Source organism: Glycine soja, chromosome 3 (assembly GCF_004193775.1).
Source record: "Glycine soja cultivar W05 chromosome 3, ASM419377v2, whole genome shotgun sequence".
Lineage (NCBI taxonomy): Eukaryota > Viridiplantae > Streptophyta > Magnoliopsida > Fabales > Fabaceae > Glycine > Glycine soja.
The window spans coordinates 13,236,163-13,257,121 of NC_041004.1; the positions used below are offsets into that span (position 1 = coordinate 13,236,163).

Sequence of the window (20,959 nt, forward strand, 5' to 3'; positions counted from 1 at the left end):
TTATGTTACATTGTTTATAATTTTATTCTATTTCATGTTAACTTAGTCTCTTTTTTGGTTCAATTAAAGTTGTTAGTTAAATACAAATTTTATTGACAAATGAAAATGAAAATAAATTGAAAATTCACTCTTGAAAAAAATGAATAAACAAAAAATAATGCAAAATATTTTTTTAAAAATAAATATGTATACAATTAATAAAAAAACAAAAAACAAAAGATTTCTGAAGTGAAAAAAAACTATGCAATGATTATATATATATATATATATATATATATATATATTGCGTTGAATTATTGGAGTAAATAGTTTTTCTCTTTTTATTATTCGAGTAAATATTTTTTTTATTTTTACAAAAAAATTCTAAAAGTTATAGTTAGTAACATATATAAAAATATGATTATTGTTCAATATATAAATTAGAATAGTTATTTTGAATAAAAACATTTTTAGATGTTATTCTTTAACGAGATTATTTTAACCTTTTTTGGTACAAAGATTATTTTATTTTAGCCTTTAGGTGTTCTCATCTGATGAGAGATTTTTTCTTAATCTCTCATTTCTTTCTATTTTTTTAATCTTTATTTCTAAGTTAAATTTTAATATTTTGTAATAAAAATTATCATTACTTAAAAAAGACTTATATCACAAAATAAATTATTAACTATATTTAAAATATAATGTTTATATTATATATTCAAAAATATTTTTTTATAATAAATTTTATTAAAATATAGTTTATATATATATATATTTAAAAATATTTATTATAAATTTTAATTATATAAAATAAATATAAAATAGCTAGTTATCATTCACACGCATAACAAATGTTGCTTCTTCCTTAAAATTCCTATTCCTTTATTGCTTCTCTCACGTTCTTCGAACGTGGACGTCAATGCATCCGAATGGAGTTTCTAACTTGTTATTATATTAAAAATAAAAAATAAAACAATTCAACTCTCCCAATTAAAATTCCATTTTCTTTTAAAAATTTAAATTCCAATTATTAAATGCAAGTAATCAATCAAACAAAACAAAGCCTCCAAAGTAAAAAGAAAAATGAAAAACAATTGTCGTCTCTTCGATAACGATAACACTAAAATCTTTCTCAACTCAAAGTAAAGAAAGTGTATACAAAATCTCGGAAAGTTTTCTGACCACAATCCGTCGTCGTTTTCTTCTTCTTCTTCTTCTTCTCAGAACCAAAACCCAACCTTCGTTTGAGTTTCTTTGGAGGATCCGTTTTCGGAGTCTAGGGTTTGGGATTTGACGGCGGCGATGGCGCAGGCGGCGGGGCGGAGCAGGGTGGTGGGAGACTACGTGGTGGGGAAGCAAATCGGCGCGGGGTCGTTCTCGGTTGTGTGGCACGGGAGGCACAAGGTGCACGGGACCGAGGTGGCGATCAAGGAGATCGCCACGCTTCGCCTCAATAAGAAGTTGCAGGAGAGCCTCATGTCCGAGATTTTCATCTTGAAGCGGATTAACCACCCTAACATAATCTCTTTGCACGATATCATAAATCAGGTTAGGTTTCAATTTCTTTTATTTGTTTTCGTTGTGGGTTGTTTTTGTTTAGTTAGGACCTCTATTTTTCATGGTAGCATCCTAAGGTATTTTCATAAGTTTCTGTCCTTTAGGCCGTTTATAAGACTAATCCTAGGCATAGTCACGCTTAAAGTTACTTGCCCATGGGTATGAAATAAATTAAGTTTGCAGGGGAATATCCACAACCTTGTGTGCGCTCGAAGTCCCCGATTAGACGCCGGCGGGCTACTTCGTACCAATACCATGATCACAAAAAATATGTTACTTGTCCCTCTCTAAGGATGTATTATCAATACCATGATCACAAAAAAAAAAGTTACTTGTCCCTCTCTAAGGATGTATTATGTGGGAATTGAACTTTGGTTCTCTTTTGTGTTGGCAATTGAATCATACCCGTTGTTGAACTGGTGTGGATTGTTGAAGTTATAAACTTATAATCCTAGGTTTAGTCATACTTAAAGTTTCTTGTTCCTCTCTGAGGATGTGTTATGCGGGAAATGAACTAGTGATGTTTTAGTTTTAGGAGCTTGAGGATGATGTGTGATGAGTTTGGTAATTTTGAAATTGGTGTTTTTGCTTTTCTCTGTGGTTGCGGCTGTGTGGCTGCTGTATTGTAGGATTTGAAGAGGGATCAGATTTGACCGTTATGGGGGTATGTGTGTTAGGACTAAGTGGTTATGTATGCTAATATGTATAAGAAACTATTTTGCTGTGGGTGTAATTGCATCCTGCTGGAACTTCGGTTCACTGCTTATCTCTAATTTGGGAAAAGCAATATGCAAGATCTTGCTATTAACAATGATTCAGTATTTTTCTGTCTAGTTAAATTGGGGGAATTTGTGATTATGAAGCATTGTGAGGCTAAAGCTGGGTTTGGTGTATGAATGAAGAGCTTTGTGTGGAAAACAAAGGAGTGATGTTGACACCACTTGATTGTAAAATGACATTTGTTGTTTAAAATCTGTTAGTATGCTTCTGGATCTGTGCCTGCAAAATGGTAGCCTGCCTTAGGTAGATGATGAATGGAGCATCATGACATTGGATCTAGGCTGGATTTATTTTGTGCTGATGGTAGACAAAATATGGTTGTCTCGTAGGGTATGGATCATGGTTTAAGTATTAGGTTTGGCTTATTTTATTCAAAATAAAAAATATGAGGTCGGAGTAAGAATTGTAGCAAGTAATATTCTGTTGAATATCTTGCTTTACTTGATGTATGACTGATGTAATATTTTGCTTATCTGAGAAGTTAGCAGAGATAGGCCTGAGAGTAGGCTGTCTCTCTCTTCCATCCTTTCTCTATATATTTTGTAATCTTACCAAGTAATGAATAAGCTTAGTGAGAGACATTTTTTCCTCACTCAAATTTCAAGCTTCAACTTGGCATCAGAGCTGAGTTCGTCTGCTGCCGTCCGTTGCCGCGCCGCCGTTGTTCGCCGCCGCGCCGCCATTTTTTTCCTGCGACAAGCAGGGTTTGGTGCGCCTCGAGAAGCGCAACCCAACCCCACAAATCGCGTGACCATCAGGTCACCCATGCGCCGTCACGCGCCCTCATCGTCCGTCACCCTCATCGGCGCGTGGCCGCCACGCGCCGTCTTCTCGGTGCTGGAATCCGGCCAGACCAATGCCAATCGTCTCGTCGGCGCGTCTTGAGGCCATTCCAGCCTTCAGTTTTTGGTTTTGACACTCGGAACGTGTCGACCTTGCTCATCTCTCTGTTTACTCTTAGGGTTTTGTGTTCTTAAGTAGAAATGGCTTCGTCTGGTCCAGTTCTCTCCTTCTCCGGAACTCCAACCATCACAACAGCTAAACTCAATTGGAAAATTATTTATCTTGGTCTGCTTCAGTGGAGCTGTGGTTTCTCGGCCAAGGTCACCATGACCACTTGGAGAAAGGTGCTGAGGAGGTTCCAATCGATAAATGTTAGAGAGAAGTCTTAAATTCAGTTAGTTTTCAGTTAGTTGTAAAAACTGTTTGTGGTTACTATTAGCTGTCTCTTCTTAGTTAGTTAGTATGCTGTGATTCTGTTAGTTACTAACAGAATCAGTTAGTAATTGTTAGAGTCAGAGTTAGGCCTCATTGTGAACTCTGCTCTATATATAGACCTTTGTTGTAATCATCAAATCAATAATGAAAACACAATTATGATTTCTATCAGTTCTCTATCTCTCTCTAAATGTAACAATAAAAGACCTGAATGGGAGAAGCTGGATTATCAGCTTTGTGCAGTTTTATGGCATTCAGTTGAGCCAAACGTTTTGGAGATTCTTAGATCATTCAAAACATGTTGTTCTTTCTGGAAGAAGGCCCGAGAAATCTTTGCGAATGGTATTCAGTGTTTGTTTGATGCAACCATGAAGGTTACAGCCCTCAAGCAAACCAGCCATGACATGATTGCTCATATAGGAAAAGCTCAGGCTGCAGTAGAAGAGCTGGAGAGGTTTCTGGTGGCTGACTCGTTAGAGGAAGTGAATAGAAAACTAGATAAGTTCTACATGGTCCTTATATTGAGGAGTCTACATTCAGACTTTGACCATGTGCGAGATCAGGTTCTTGCTGGAGATCAAGTCCTATAAATGGACTCTCTCATCACTAGACTGCTTCATGTGCCACATATGCTGAAAGATGAAAATCTAGCTGATGCGGTGGAAACATCAGCTATGGTTGCACCTTGTGGGAGAGGGGGAGACCGTAATAGTAGAGGAGGTCGTGGTGGAAGAAGTGGCGTCCTCATTGCACCTATTGCAAGAGGATGAGTCACACTCAAGAAAACTGTTACTTACTACATGGCTTTCCTGAAAAAGTAGCACAGGTGTCTAAGTCAGAAAAATCGGAGTCCGGATTCTCTAATGAAGAGTATCAGGAGTATTTGAGGCTCAAGTCCGAGAAGTCCAGCAATCAAGCATCATCCTCATCGGCACCATGTTTTTCAACAACTTGTGTTTCTCAATCCATTGGAAGTCCTAGTCCTTGGATACTCGATTCAGGTGCCTTTGATCATATCTCTGGTAACAAGTCCTCCTTCTCATCCATTTCTTTTCCAAAAGTTCCTCACCTTGTTACTGTAGCTAATGGTTCCAAAGTTGCATCTCAAGGAAGTGGTCAAGTTTCATTATCTCCTTCATTGAAATTAAATTCTGTTTTATTTGTTCCTTAGTTTCCATATAATTTAATCTCTTTAAGTCAGTTGACTCGCTCATTAAATTGTTCAGTAACCTTTACCGCTGATTCTTTTGTTATTTAGGAACATGGGACGGGTCGACTGATTGGAGAAGGACGTGAATCACGAGGACTTTATTATTTAGAATCCAACTTTCCTGTGTCTTGTTTTTCATCCTCAAAACCCAAGCTTTTGCATGATCGTCTGTGTCATCCAAGTCTACCAAAGTTGAAAATGATGGTCCCTAGTCTCAAGAATCTTAGAGTCTTAGATTGTGAGTCTTGTCAACTAGGAAAACATGTTAGGTCATCTTTTTCTCAAACTGTACAAAGATGTGACTCGGCTTTTTCTACCATTCACTCTGATATTTGGGGACCAAGTCATGTTGCTTCTTTTGGTTTTCGATATTTTGTAACCTTCATTGATGAATTTTCCAGATGTACTTGGGTTTACTTAATGAAAGACAGATCTGAACTTTTACCTACACTCATGTCATTCTTTAAGGAGATTGAGAATCAATTTGGCAAATCAATTAAGATTTTCAGAAGTGATAATGCTAAAGAGTATTTCTCTCATGATCTCTCTTCCTTTTTATCTTCAAAAGGTATTCTGCATCAGTCCACATGTCTTCATAGACCTCAACAAAATGGTATAGCAGAGAGGAAGAATCGTCATCTTCTTGAAATTGCACGCTCCCTAATGTTAAACTCCAATGTTCCTACCCATCATTGGGGAGATGCAGTGCTTATTGCTTGTTACTTAATTAATAGGATGCCTCCTTCTTCTCTTGACAACCAAGTTCCTCATTCAATTATTTTTTCTCATGATCCATTGTTTCATATTTCTCCCAAAGTGTTTGGTTGTACTTGTTTTGTCCATGATCTTTCTCCTGGTTTGGACAAACTTTCTGCTAGGTCAGTCAAGTGTGTCTTCTTGGGTTATTCTCGTCTTCAAAAGGGTTACAAGTGCTATTCTCCAACCACTAGACGATACTATATGTCTGCAGATGTAACCTTCTTTGAAGACACACCCTTCTTTTCATCTTCCATGGATCATCCCTCTTCTCTCCAGGAAGTTCTTCCAATTCCTTCTTTTTGTCCTACAGGCAATTCAGACCAAAATGTTAGTGTTGTCCCATCTTCTTCACCAAATTCACCTGAAGTTGCTCCTCCACCTCTTATGACATATCAACGCAGGACAAGACAAGTTGGATCTACCGTACCTGAAGTCTCTTCTCGTGATCCACATCCTTCTTCAACTAGTCCTCAACTCATGGGTCCTTCCTCTCCTTCCACTTCTTCTCCTCATTCTAACTGGCCCATTGCCATCAGGAAAGGTACTCGTTCTACTCGTAATCCCCATCTTATTTATAATTTCTTAAGTTATCACCGTTTGTCTCCTTCATATACTTCCTTTGTTTTCTCATTATCTTCACTTACTATCCCTTCCACTGTCCGTGAGGCACTTGATCATCCTGGCTGGCGACAAGCTATGATTGATGAATTGCAGGCTCTTGAAAATAATGGTACATGGGAACTTGTTCCCCTTCCTCCTGGCAAGACAACTGTGGGTTGTAGATGGGTCTATACTGTTAAAGTTGGACCCAATGGTGCAATTGATCGGTTTAAGGCTCGCTTGGTAGCTAAAGGCTACACACAGATATATTGATTATTATGATACTTTTTCTCCTGTAGCCAAAATCACTACTGTTCGCCTGTTTCTTGCTATGGCTGTCATGCGCCACTGGCCTCTCCATCAACTTGATATTAAGAATGCCTTCCTCCATGGTGATCTTGAAAAGGATATTTATATGGAGCAACCTCCTGGGTTTGTTGCTCAAGGGGAGTCTAGTCTTGTGTTTAAGTTTCACCGGTCTCTCTATGGTTTGAAGCAATCTCCTCGAGCCTGGTTTGGTAAATTTAGTCATGTTGTTAAGCTTTTTGGGCTAAAATGAAGCGAAGCTGATCACTCTGTATTTTATTGCCATACATCCCTTGGATAGTGTGCTTATCTAATGGTTTATGTTGATGATATAGTGATTACAGGGAATGACACTACTAAGATTGTCCAGCTAAAGGAGCACTTATTCAGCCATTTCCAGACCAAAGATTTAGGGCATTTGAAGTATTTTCTTGGTATTGAGGTGGCTTAATCTGGAGATGGTGTCATGATCTCTCAAAGGAAGTATGCTCTGGATATTCTGGAGGAAACAGGCATGCAAAATTGTGGACCTGTTGATAGTCCTATGGACCCAAACCTGAAGCTCATGGCAGATCAGAGTGAAGTTTATCCTGATTCTAAGAGGTATAGGAGACTTGTAGGAAAGCTCATTTATCTTACCATTACAAGACCTGATATTTCCTTTGTTGTTGGAGTAGTTAGTCAATTCATGTAGAATCCTCATGTCGATCATTTGAATGCTGTCATGCGTATTCTTAGATATGTTAAGAGAGCTCCTGGAAAAGGATTGTTATATGAAGACAAGGGTAATACCCAACTGTCAAGATATTGTGATGCAGATTGGGCTGGCTGTCCCATGGATAGGAGATCCACATCAGGTTATTGTGTCTTCATTAGAGGGAATATTATTTCTTGGAAAAGCAAGAAGCAAACGGTTGTTGCTCGATCTAGTGCAGAAGCTGAATATCGATCTATGACTATGGTTACATGTGAGCTTATGTGGGTTAAGCAACTTCTCCAAGAGTTGAGATTTTGTGAAGTTGGGCAAATGAGGTTATATTGTGATAATCAGGCTGCTCTCCACATTGCTTCGAATCCTGTTTTTCATGAGAGAACTAAGCACATAGAGATTGATTGTCATTTCATTCGGGAGAAACTATTGTCCAAGGAGATTGTCACTGAGTTCATTAGTTCCAATGATCAGCCAACAAATATTTTGACTAAGTCCTTGAGAGGACCTAGGATTCAATCTATATGTTCCAAGCTTGGTGCATATGATTTATATGCTCCAGCTTGAGGGGGAGTGTTGAATATCTTGCTTTACTTGATGTATGACTGATGTAATATTTTGCTTATCTGAGAAGTTAGCAGAGATAGGCCTGAGAGTAGGCTGTCTCTCTCTTCCATCTTTTCTCTATATATTTTGTAATCTTACCAAGTAATGAATAAGCTTAGTGAGAGACATTTTTTCCTCACTCAAATTTCAAGCTTCAACTTATTCTATGAATAGATTGGTCTGGCTTAAATTATCATTTGTGGCAAGTGTGATACCAAATGAAATTCACATTCATTGGTGCATCAGAAAGTCCCTGCTTAGAAGTGTCATTCACTTTATGTAGGTTCATGGGAAGATACATCTTGTGTTAGAGTACTGTAAAGGGGGAGATCTTTCCTTGTACATCCAACGCCACGGAAAGGTACCAGAGGCAACTGCCAAACATTTTATGCTGCAGCTGGGTATGTTTCAACTGTATACAGTTATGCTTTCTTCAAATGTTCTAGTATTAAATGACTACTCTGTGTTTCAGCTGCTGGTCTACAAGTTCTTCGGGACAATAACCTTATTCATCGAGACCTGAAACCACAGGTTTTTATTTTGATTCTATTCCTTACAGCATAAATGCCTATCAATTGGTTTATGTTTCATTAGTTCAGAGTTCTAGCTGATCGCCTTCCAGATAAAATTTAATCCTTGTATGAAGATTGAAGGTTGCTTTGTTATTTTATCTAAGTATGGTAATACCTATCGTCCTTGAAACAGAACCTTCTTCTCTCTCGAAATGATGAGAAGTCAGTGCTGAAGATTGCTGACTTTGGATTTGCAAGGTAGCCTAATTATTTCTGATTCATTCATCCGTATTCTTTAAGAACAAAAAATGATTAAGACCTCATAAAAGCCTAATTTTTTTCCCCAAAAGTACTACTCTTTATGTTTGTGGCTCACTATTTGACTTGAGATAATTAGTGATTATGTTTTTAAATGAGTTCAATCATTAATTTGAAGCCCCCATGAATTTCTTCTAAGTCTTTACACTGTGATCTGACAAATTACACCATGTTGCTTGCTTTGACATTCTTATGTTCTTTTTGCTGGTGCTTATCTCTATGACTTTCAAATTTCTGGGTATTCTTTCTGGAAAAGGTTCTTCTCTCTATACTCCTTTCTGTAATCTAGTCAATAAAGCACATTTTTCTTCTCGGGCAGATCTCTGCAACCTAGGGGCCTTGCTGAAACCTTGTGTGGTTCACCACTCTACATGGCTCCAGAAATCATGCAACTACAGAAATATGATGCTAAGGTGATTTTAGTTTTATATCTTTAGAACACAAAAGCATACATGATTAGTTTCCTTCCTATTTATCTCAAATTAAACATGCAGGCAGATCTTTGGAGTGTTGGTGCAATCCTATTTCAGCTTGTTACAGGAAGAACGCCTTTCACTGGAAACAATCAAATACAGGTATAGAATTGATATTAGTGCCTCTTTTTTTTTGTAGTCTTTTGAGTATTCTTTCAATGCTAACAAAGTAGTTCTTTCTAGCAAATAATCTATATAGTTTGGTGCTATCATCAGTAGTGTTGTCCTCCGATGTGTTTGAGTCTTTTTGCCCCTTAATTAACTTAATGTAACTTGTAATCATGAACTCTGCAGTTACTACAAAATATTATGAAATCAACAGAATTGCAGTTTCCGTCTGATAGCCAAAGTCTGAGTTTTGAATGCAAAGATTTGTGTCAGAAATTGCTACGTCGGAATCCAGGTATGTTTTGATTTTATTGAAGATTAAAATTTGAGACATAAATGAAGGGTCAATCTGTGGGCCAGTTTAAGATATTTAACAGTATCATTGGTAATTATTTAATCATTGTTACTTGTCTAATATGGTTTGAGATTTCCTTGGTGTCATTTATGACTAATTGCCTGGGAAACTAGCTCCAGTAGAGAGGGTGGGGAGTGCATGCATGTTTCAAACCTGCCTATGTAAAATTAGATTCGCTTTGGTTAGCATCAGCATGACAGCACCACAAAATTGAGCTGACAAATCTGATTTTTCATTGCTGTTTCAGGCTTTTAGATAATTGAAATCCTCCTCCTGCTAACCAATACCATACTAACAAGAATCAAGGGGTATTTTGATTTTGTTCTTTTTGCTAATGTAGATCAGACCACTTGATAGGTGAATGCTTATTTTGGCTTTCTGTGCAAGATTTACATACATAACTACTTGATACAAGGGTCCTGTTGTAGGGGTAAATTATTACTCATTGTTAGGAGTATAGACAAGGCAACTTTCAAAGAGTCTTGTGAAATAAGGAAGGGTTGCCCTACGTTCAAGGGGTATTTAATTTGGGGATTGATAACAGATGATTAGTTGGAGCTTGATTTAGTGATGATTGATTGATAAAATATGCTTGTACTAATATCTAGTTTTTTTTATAAAAAATATAAATTGAGGGGAATATACACCTTGTGTCCCAACCTACAGCCCTTCATGCGCTACTTTTTCAACTGTTTTGTGAGATAAACAGGGAAAAGGGGATGATATAAGTTCATAGGGTGCTTGTCATGATTTTCGGTATACTTCATATCCTATTCTGATACACTGTTCTGACTTCTGTATCTTTTTTTAACTTCAGTGGAACGTCTAACTTTTGAAGAATTCTTTAACCATCCATTCCTTTCTCAGAAGCAAACAGAACAGGATGAGCCATTGAGGTAAAAACAGGCTCTTAGAATTTATGATTATTATGGTTAATTTGCAAATATAAATAATTTGTAGTTTCCAGGAATAGAAGTTCTCCAAGGCTGGTTGGTGGGTTTTGTTCTACAGGGTCTGACCCTTTGAGAAGAACTGAGGAAAATTATCAAGAAGATTGTTTGCCTTTCATGTTAGATGATGACTCTAGTGGCCCGGAGGGGAGTCCATCCTTTTCAAGGAAGAAGTCCTCAATGAAGTCGACCTATGGATTTGATCTAAATGCTAAACTAGATAAAGCGGAGTCATCATCTCCTATTTCTAATAACATAAATCATACTTCTGGATTTGGTAGTGTGACACAGAGATCTGAAAACACTACTAAAAGATTGGACAACCATAAAATTTCTAGAAATCTCACTAATCCTCTAGAATCTCCAGAACAGCTATTCACAAGTCCTTATCCAAAAGGTAATATGATACTAAAATTTCTTTTTTCCATTTCTGGTTTTATGGTTAGATTAAGGACATATTTTTTTTAATAATGTATAATACTGCTTATTTATGTGGAATATGTAGCAGCAGTTACGGATTCCCTGGAGAATATTGATCAAGAATATGTTCTGGTGTCTGGGCCCCCTATAGATGTTTCATCTTCTTCAGTGGGTGCTTCAAGGCCCAGCCATACCCCATATCGGTCAGGTAGTTTACCCCAAGAGTCTTCTAGTACAATCACTAGACTAAGTGTTCCAATGCCAATAGTTGGTGTACCTTCCAATAGCATATGCCAAATTGGAAGTTCAGGAAGTCAGGACTCTGCTCCTGGGACATCGCTTGGATCAATGGATACTGGTGATGAACAGCCATCAGCTCACTGCATGACAAGGGTGAAATCATTGCAACAGTGTGCATCTTCCATCACGGAGTTAGTTAATGAAAAGGTAAATGCTGCTAAAAGTTTGCTCGCTACTGTATTCTTAAAGTGACTGTAATTTTGCTCGCTACATGTGCATGTATGTGAAAATCATGAACTAGTTTTTCACTCCTTGTCTGTAGTGGAGCCTATGAAATGATAAATGATCTTTTAAACCAATCAGAATCAGGACATTGTGTGGTCTTGTAGTGAGTGATACAATATATTTCTTATAATGGATTCATACACTCTATTTAAACTATAGGTTAACTAGGTGTTTTTATTTGGCTTTTGCATATAGTAGAATGAATCAACAGGTTAGGGCTTATTCAATGTTAACAAGTTAATACAGGATACTGGTCTTAAATTACTGTGGAAAGCTGCGGATGTGAGATAATGCCTAATGCAACATTTTGGTCAGCCCCCCTCCTTGCCTGTTGCACTAGAAACATGCAGTCATTGTTATTACTTATATTATAATAATAAAACAGTATAGCAATTTAGATGTTCCTTCTGTGTGCATTATGAGGATCTTTCCCTTTGGTGGGAAATGAAAATGACTGAAACCTGTCCTTCTCATTGACCCTTGGTGTGTCTTGTCCTGCTGCCTTTCGCGTTATGCAAAGTGGTCATAGTTGTCTAAATGTTAAGTTTTTATTTGTGTTGTATATTAATGATACTCACCCTTTTGATTGCTCCATGTCCCTCTCTTCTCTTAAAAAAATGTAAAAGATGGAGGCAGGAAAGCATCTGGAAGCATTTTCTATTCAGCTTGTAATTCTTGCAATCTGGAAGCAAGCACTGCATATATGCCATACACAAGCTGCATCAGCCATGGAAGGAAGTCCAAATCAAGAAACTTCAAGATATAGAAGGAGCACCAGCAGGAAGCATGGCAGTCCTGATTCAGAAGAATGCCTTGATGGAAACACCCTAGGGCCGAAGGATATATTATCTCAAATTGAAAGTGAATTTTTGAGGGAATTTGAGCATGCTGAAGAACTTGCCAAGACCATTGAGCCCGGTATGGCTTCCTTTATTTTAATTTATGAGCTGAATGGCTAATTAAGTTGCTTCTTTTTTTTTTTAAAATATCTTCTGCACTGATGCTCGTAAGATAGAGTTTTATATGTCTAAACTTTTTAGGTTTTATGACCTGATGTGGTATCAACTAAATTGGATGTAATGTTGTTAAGAGTCACTATTGGAGATGACATAAAAAGTAAATTGCTGTTAGCTATGGATAATGATGGATTTATTCCAGCCAATATTTGCAAGTTTTAAAAACTTGAGAATCTCATGAACTCGTAAAGCTTCCATAAACTTGACTCATAGATTCAACTTATAATGAGGCGTTTACTTGCAATTTTGTTTTCTATTTTCATTTTCTGTTTTTACTTTTCAATTTCGAAACTACCACCTTGTTTTCAATTTGTTTCCTGTTTTCAATGATTTGTACAGGAAAAGAAAAAAACAAAAACAAAAACAAAAAATGGTTTCAATGTTTCTTGTACAAATCTTTCAAAACAGGAAACAAAAGTGTAAGTGAACCCCCCCTAAAGTCTTCAAAAGTTTACCTAATATACAAATAATTAAAAAACTGATGATATTCAAAGCTTCAAACATAAGGGTAAAAACCTATCACAGGTCATAGTGGAGACACAAAGACATGGACTGAATCTCCATGCCCATACACTTGCCACTTGATTTGGTTCCAAAACTATAGTAAAAAGGATGTGTGTTATTAAAATGTCACAGGCTATAGTTATATTAGGTTTTGTGACAGGATATATTAGATGGATATTATTTTGTTCATCTAGAAAGTACTGCATATCAAAGCACAAGAGTTTAGTCCTAGTTTGTGGAAACCCCCTATTTTACATATATCATTGCTCCTTCACAATGGGCTGACAATATTGGATTCTTGTCTTGTTGGGTTCATGATGGATTCTGGGTTCACACTTCACAGATGTTGTCACAATAGAATGCAACAACTTGACAATGCTTAAGTTTGAAAGAAACAAAATTCCATGCTATTATTACGCTTTGATTAGTATGCAGAAAACAGGCAACAGTGATGGTCTGATCAATTTGTGCAATTGATTTGATCCCTAGATAAATGTTACATTTATTATTGATGTTGCCTTCAGAGAGTGTGGGTAGCATATAAGACTGTTGTGGTGCATCAATTGGGTAAAAAATTACATTTGATTTGAAACTCGACTTACTTGTTGACTAAAAAATTATGCAAGTTTGCATGAATTTACTGAGTCTTGCCAAGTTTATTCAGAAATGATTTAGGAGTTATCTCAATTTCTCTACTTACAATCATAAACTCATAATATGTTGACTCGAGTTTGACAACAGTGACTATTTGGAGCCTATGGCCTTGTTATAATATGTGCACAAGATAGTAATAACTACTAATAAATGAACATTTCTCCTTTCTCTCCATGAGTGTGTGAGAGATTCTTATAGTTTCATTCCATAACATATGAAATATATAACAATAGAGACCCTTTCTGTCCTGATTGCAGGAAACACAGAGATGCCAGATGCAATGGAGACAATATTTCAATCCGCCCTTGCTTTTGGAAGACATGGGGGTGTCAGTATTTCTTTCTGCTTCTCATTTCATCCATCTTGAAAATACAATTTTAAACATCTATGTACCTAAATAAAAAAAAAGGATGGCACATCATTGATTATACAAAATTATGGTTATCTTCAACATTTTATGGATGATAAAATTGAACAAACATGGGGATATAATTGGTGATCCAAGCTGAAGTTGCGTTCTCAATGTTGATGGCAGGTAGAAGAGCTCATGGGAGAAATGGAAAGTGCAGCTGCATTGTATTCAAAAGCTGTCCGTCTGTTAGTTTTCCTTTTAGTTGAGGGACCATCCCTGATTCTTAATCCTCCATTTTCACTGACAAACTCAGACCGTTACAGGCTTCGGAATTACATTGATATTCTTAATAACAGGCAAGGTTATTCAAGGTCCCAGCGAATGACACTACTGAAATGTGATGACAGTCGAGGTATCCTTAAGGAAAAGTTTTAGGAATGATTATTTATCTCCCATTCCACACAACAAATTATTTATTTGTACAGTTATTCTTTGAGGGAGGGGAAATTGGGGATGCTGATGGGAGTAAACCGGCACAAGATAGTTGTAAAGTTCAACATTTCTGTGATTAGAATGATGGCCAAATGTGCATTTGATTATGTATTCTGTGTCAGTTGTCTCGCGAATTCTGTGATGATGTGTTTGAAATTTGAATTTGTTTTTTATTTTCTTATTAAAACCTTAGAATATTAAGATAATATTAACACTAGTTAAAATTTGATCGATGACTTTAATTTGGTTTTGTTCTTAAAAGAGAAAGTTCTATGTGACCTTTGTCAATGAAGTATTATACATGGTCGATCAAATTCAAGATGCTAAGCTTCTTATTATCATGAACTGTCCATTAGCCAGTTAAGGTGGAGAGATGTGCAATGGCTCTAGTTATTAGCCTTTCTCTCATTTAAGTTAGAGTAATTATAACTGTCTTAACTGTCAGTTAGTTATAAATTAACTATTGTATATAATTTGTATTCATGATTGAATTAAGTAATGAGAAACATTTCTTTTGTCTTCTTCTTCGAACTTCTTTTCTCTCTTTCTTAGAATATGCTGTTCCATGAGTTTTACATGGTATTAGAGCATATCCAATATCATTCAAAAAGGGTCACCTATCATTGTTATTCATGCACCAAGTCTAAGAAGTGCTGGACGTGAGGGGGTGTATTAAAAAAAATCCAAGTTCTACATCGGCTAAAGATAAAGCCATATAAGATTATATAAGTGAGGGACAATCCTCACCCCTTGAGTCAACTTTTGGGGTTGGGTATATAAGTTGAAATCTTCATTAAGAGGATGATTGGTGCAATTGATGTTGAAATTGGTTTGTACAAACTCAAGTCAATCTCTAGCCATCACAACAATGCATCCCTTGTTATACTCAATCCCTTCAATTATGTCAATTCTTGTAATAAAATACTCATTGATATATGGCATTGCAGATTAGGATACTTATCCAATGAAAGAATGTTAGCCATGAAACAATATTATTCCATTTTAAATTCTATTAGAGAGATTATTCGTGATGCTTGTCACAAAGCCAAACAAAAGAAATTGATTTTTCCATCAGCAGTTCTCATTCTCTTTCTCCCTTTGCTTTAATACATGTTGATATTTGGGGTTCTTGTTCAACCACTTCTATACATGGTCATAAATATTTTCTTACTATTGTTGATGATCATACTAGATTTGTTTGGGTTTTGCCAATGTCTTCTAAAGCTGAAACCCAATCTCTTTTACAAGGTTTTATTAAATCTGTTGAAAGGCAATTTGATACAAAAGTTAAAGCTATTCGCTCAGATAATGGTGCCGAATTTATCATGAGTCATTTCTTTCAAGCCACTGGTATTATTCATCAAACAACATGTGTTGAAACTCTCCAATAAAATGAGATTGTCGAAAGAAAGCATTAACATTTACTTAATGTAACTCGAGCCCTTTTGTTTCAATATAACCTTCCAAACATTTTTTTGGTCCTACGCTTTACTTCACGTTGCTACTTTGATAAACATCATTCCTACACCTTTTTTGAAAAATGAGTCTCCATATCAAAAATTTTATTCTGCATTATATGATGTTAATTTACTTTGAGTTTTTGGCTGTTTATGTTACACTAGCACTCTCAGTGCTAACAGAAAAAAGCTGGATCCTAGAGCCTTACCTTGTGCGTTTTTGGGATTTAAATCCCACAAGAAAGGTTACATTGTGTATAATCTCCATACACGAATCATTGAAGTGTCTCAAAATGTCATTTTTATGAGAAATACTTTCCCTTCTCCACTCTCAACATTACTGACCCTACCACCCTTCCATCACTACCCATAATCCACAAGCCTTTTCTTCTCCAATAGATTCCCCTTCTCCTACATCTTTACCTCCTCAACCTGAATCTATATCTGTTGACCAGCCATATACTGAACCCACCTCTTTTGAACATTCCCTTCATAAGACTGACCGAGTTTGAACTAGACCCATCAAATACAATGACTACCAAACCAATTTCACACCAACCATTTCCACTAATAATTCAGGCACCAAACATCCTATTTCCTATGTGATTTCCTATAATAAGCTCTCTTCCCACTATCACAACTTTATTCTTAATGTCTCTGCTAATTCTAAGCCTAAGTCTTATACTTAAGCCTGTAAACATGATTCATGGGTTCGAGCTATGCATGATGAAATTTCTGCTTTAGAAATGAATCATACATGGGTGCTTACTAATTTACCTTAGCAAAAAAATGTGATTGGTTGCAAATGGGTGTACAAGATCAAACATAATGTAGATGACTCTATTGAACGGTATAAGGCTCACATGGTTGCTAAGGGCTATACCCAAATTGAAGGCCTGGACAATTTAGATACTTTTTTTCCAGTAGCCAAAATTACTATAGTTTGAATTTTGTTGGCACTTGTTGCTTCAAATAAGTGGTTTATCAAACAGCTTGATGTCAATAATGTGTTCCTACACGGTGATCTTAATGAAGAGGTGTATATAGTTCTACCTCCAGGTATGAAATCTACTAAACCTGGTCAAGTTTGTAAGTTACAAAGATCTCTCTATGGGTTAAAGCAAGCCAGTCGTCAATGGTATGCTCAATTATCTACTTTTCTTGTGGCTCATGGCTTCAAACAGTCTGTTACTAACTATTCTCTCTTTACTTTGAAAAGAGAAAATTCATTCATTGCATTATTGATCTACGTTGATGATATTGTTCTGAGTGGGAATGATCTCTCTGTTATTTCTCATATTACAAAATTACTGGATGACACTTTTAAGATGAAAGACCTTGGTAATTTGGAGTATTTTCTTGGATTTGAAGTTGCTCGTGGAACCTCTGGTATTAACATTTGTCAAAGAAAGTATGCTTTGGATCTTCTCACCGATACTGATATGTTAAATTCTAAGCCTGTTTCTACTCCTTTTGATTACTGTACCAGGTTACATCAATCATTTGGATCATTGCTTTTTGATACACAAATTTCTTCATATAGACGCTTAATTGTCAGGTTAATATACCTTACAAATACCAAACCTGATATCACCTTTGCCGTTCAACACCTGAGTCAGTTCATTGCTTCTCTCACTATTGCTCATTACATGACTCTTTATTGTATTCTTCAATACATTAAAGTTGCTCCTAGTTTGGGTATTTTCTTTCCTTCTACTAGTGAGTTTCAGCTCAAAGCCTTTAGCGATTCTGATTGGGCTGGTTGTATTGATACTAGAAAATCCATTACTGATTTTTCTGTTTATCTTGGTTCATCACTTATATCATGGAAATCTAAGAAGCAAGCCACAGTCTCGAGAAGTTCTTTTGAAGCCGAATATCGTGCCCTTGCTACTGTAACTTGTGAAATTCAATGGCTCATATATTTGCTTCATGACTTTGGTATTATTCAAAAGCCTGCTTTAGTGTTATGCGACAATAAATCAGCTCTCCACATTGCAGCTAATCTGTCTTCCATGAAAGAACCAAACATATTGAGATTGATTGTCACTTGATTCGTGACAAGCTGCTTTCGGGTTTGATCAAACTCTTGTCTATTGCTTCAGCAAAACAACTTGCTGATGTTTACACAACAACAACTTTAGCTCCTGGTGCTTTTCATTTTATCTGTTCCAAGCTGTGTATAAATGACATTCATTCCCCAGCTTGAGGGGGGATATTAGCCTTCTCTCTCATTTCAGTTAGAGTAGTTATAATTATCTTAGCTGTCAGTTAATTTGTTATAAGATAACTCGTATATAATCTGTATTCATTATTGAATTAAGTAATGAGAAAAATTTCTTTTGTCTTCTTCTTCGAGCTTCTTTTCTGGGGTCTTAGAATATGTTATGCCATAAGTTTTACATGGTATTAGAGCATATACAATATTATTCAAAAAGGGTCACCCACCATTGTTATCCAGGCACCAAGTCCAAGAAGTGCTGGGCTTGATGGGGTGTATTGGAAAAAGTTCCACATTGGCTAAAGATAAAGCCATATAAGAGTATATAAGTGAGGGACAATCCTCATCCCTTGAGCTAGCTTTTGGGGTTGAGTATATAAGTTGAAGTTTGTTGATGGTTCTTTGCCGCAACCAATGCCTAATCATGTTCTTCATATTGCATGAAAACGTTGATTTCATGGTATATCATTGGCCAACACTAGAGGCTTCCGTTACATATAAAATTGATTTCATTATTGCCAAAGCAATGTAAACGACTTTACTTAAATGGAAGATTGAACATTATTACAAATTATTTAATTTTGTTGCCACTAGCTCACTTTAGAGGGCTGATAAATAATTTTCTGAAAAAGAAAAAAGAAAATTGAGGCGTCCAAGGTCACCTTTTGGTGGATGGAATAACTTTAAGAAAAAGGGAATAACCATATGAAGAAAATCCTTATGAAGTAGTACTATTTGCCATGAACAAGTAACGGTATAATGTATATATATTCTTTTTTTGTTTCAGGTAAAACATGACCTGTTTGGTCAGAATTTTGGGTCTAAATGTCATATTCAAATTGACTGGCGTTTGGTGACATAAAACGAGGATCCCTGTAGTAAGCTCATTCCAATGGAAATGTTGATGTTAATGCTAATTATGTAAACAAACATTGAGAATGTGAATGACCTATACCTATAAGCTATTCCTTCTTTTCCAGCCAAACATGTGTATGTACGTACGTAGATAGAGGCAATTACTTGCTGTACCTTCTTTTTTAGTTCATGCACCTCCTAAAAGACTCAAACCAACAAAACTACCCCTCCACTTAACCTCCAACACCATCTCCTAATTACTATTATTATTATTATTATTACCTCTATTCCTATGTATAAGAAATTATGACATAATTCATAAAGACCAATAAAAGTAGATTGATTATTTTGTCATAAATTTTAATTATATTTTAAGACTATCCATCACATTAAATAGTTTGAGTGATGATTATTTTTGAAAAAATAATTTTTCAACCATCATTGATGGCTCAATAAATACTCCCACTTTCATGAAAAAATAAGTGTCATTAATAGACCTCACTATTAATTAAGAGTAAAAAGAAAATTTTAAAAAAAATATATTTCTTATAATTAAGATCAATAAAATGTTATCTTCTTTTTCATATATAGTACTAGAGATATTATTATTATTATTATCATTATTATTATTATGAAAGGAGAATTAAAAAATTGTGGCAATTTGATGAAAAATATTTTTAAGAAAATAATAATTATGGTATAAAAAAGCTTTTAATTGCCCTCTATATATATTTATATCTTGTTGATTTTTTTATGCGTATTTATATTTTGTTGATTCGACTGTTTATCATAAATATCAAGATTGGAAGTATGAGTACAATTATTTGTATTTTAAAATTATTAAAAGGAGTATAATAAGTTTTATATTTAAACAATGAAAAAGTATAAAGATAATTGTGATATCACTATCTATAAATTTACATAAAGAAAAGGGAATATTAGTAAGTTAAGTAATGTCTAGTAATATAAGTTGGAGGAAAAACATGTAATATTTTTTGACAAATGTTAAATGTGTGAAAAATAATTAAACCTCTAAATTTGTTAACCATGGTGAAAGTTATTGGAATTATCTTTCTGTCCTCTTTAACTTTTAGATGTTATATTGTTTTTTTTTTTCAAAATTCTTAAGCCATACTAATGTGGGATGTTGGGATAATATTCATGTTAGGGATGTGATGGAAAATAGCATTATTGGAGCTGAAACTTGTGCTGAAGCAGTGTTCGACATTTTAAGCGAACAACAGAGGATAGCAATGCTTGTTTATTTTTTTTTTTCTTTTTCTGGTCGGCCAAAGAAAGAGGATAACAATGTTGTTATGGAGTCTCTAGAAAAGACAAAATGATAAGATTTGGGAGAATAAGGAGTATTCTGATGCTGTTGCAGTGCATGGGGAAATGATTGAAATTTTTTTATAGTAACATACATAAAAACAATTAAATATACAAACATACATATCTCCCCCTTTTATTTACACAAATATACAATTTTACTATTTAAAGTGAAAATTTGGGTTGGGAGACCTGAATTTATACTTCGATTTTCAAAAAACTTTGCAAATTTATGTTAAGAATTCGGGTCCCCAACCCAAATTCTCAATGTGTATTTTTTAAGAAAAAAATTAATTTTTTAAAAGAAAAATAATGTAAATGAAGGAAATTAATTCAAAATAATAAAATTAGATAATATATTAACGAAGATAATAAAGTGAGAATATCTCTAAAAGAAGTCTAATTAAAGAAAAATAGTTAAAAACACTTCCGTTGAAGAATTTTTTTTAATTTATATATATAGAGTGAAATTAAATACATTGATAACATAAATAATAAACAAAAAAAATAATTAAGTTGCTTGACTAGAATTTTCACGATGATGAGGACACCTATTTTTGGAATGACATACTAGCCTGGAGATTGAGTAACATTTTGGTTGACCTCTTTCTCTCTCATCCATATTAGTTTGTATTCATATAGATTTTGGTCGACCTTTTTTATTTCTCCTCATGACTAGATTGACTTATAATTG

At 35.3% G+C, this 20,959-nt stretch overlaps 2 protein-coding genes across 7 annotated transcripts; both read left to right on the forward strand.

The window, feature by feature from the left end:
- The first annotated feature begins 1,037 nt into the window (after positions 1-1,037).
- Positions 1,038-14,630, forward strand: LOC114406177 (serine/threonine-protein kinase ATG1c-like). 6 transcript variants are annotated; one of them, XM_028368812.1, is made up of 13 exons: positions 1,038-1,527; positions 8,008-8,125; positions 8,197-8,255; positions 8,430-8,494; positions 8,874-8,967; positions 9,049-9,129; positions 9,322-9,430; positions 10,308-10,386; positions 10,458-10,837; positions 10,952-11,307; positions 12,012-12,303; positions 13,817-13,887; positions 14,095-14,630. In XM_028368812.1, the coding sequence occupies exons 1-13, from the start codon at positions 1,282-1,284 to the stop codon at positions 14,344-14,346; spliced, it is 2,202 nt and encodes a 733-aa protein (XP_028224613.1). In that variant the 5' UTR covers positions 1,038-1,281; the 3' UTR covers positions 14,347-14,630. The 6 variants fall into 6 exon arrangements, with proteins under 6 accessions (XP_028224613.1, XP_028224614.1, XP_028224616.1 ...); XM_028368813.1 differs by having other exon boundaries at positions 10,464-10,837; positions 10,946-11,307; XM_028368815.1 differs by having other exon boundaries at positions 10,464-10,837.
- A 2,291-nt stretch (positions 14,631-16,921) lies between these two features.
- On the forward strand, positions 16,922-17,914 carry LOC114404970 (uncharacterized mitochondrial protein AtMg00810-like). The gene has a single exon (XM_028367678.1). The coding sequence runs from the start codon at positions 16,922-16,924 to the stop codon at positions 17,912-17,914; it is 993 nt and encodes a 330-aa protein (XP_028223479.1).
- The last annotated feature ends 3,045 nt before the right edge of the window (positions 17,915-20,959 follow it).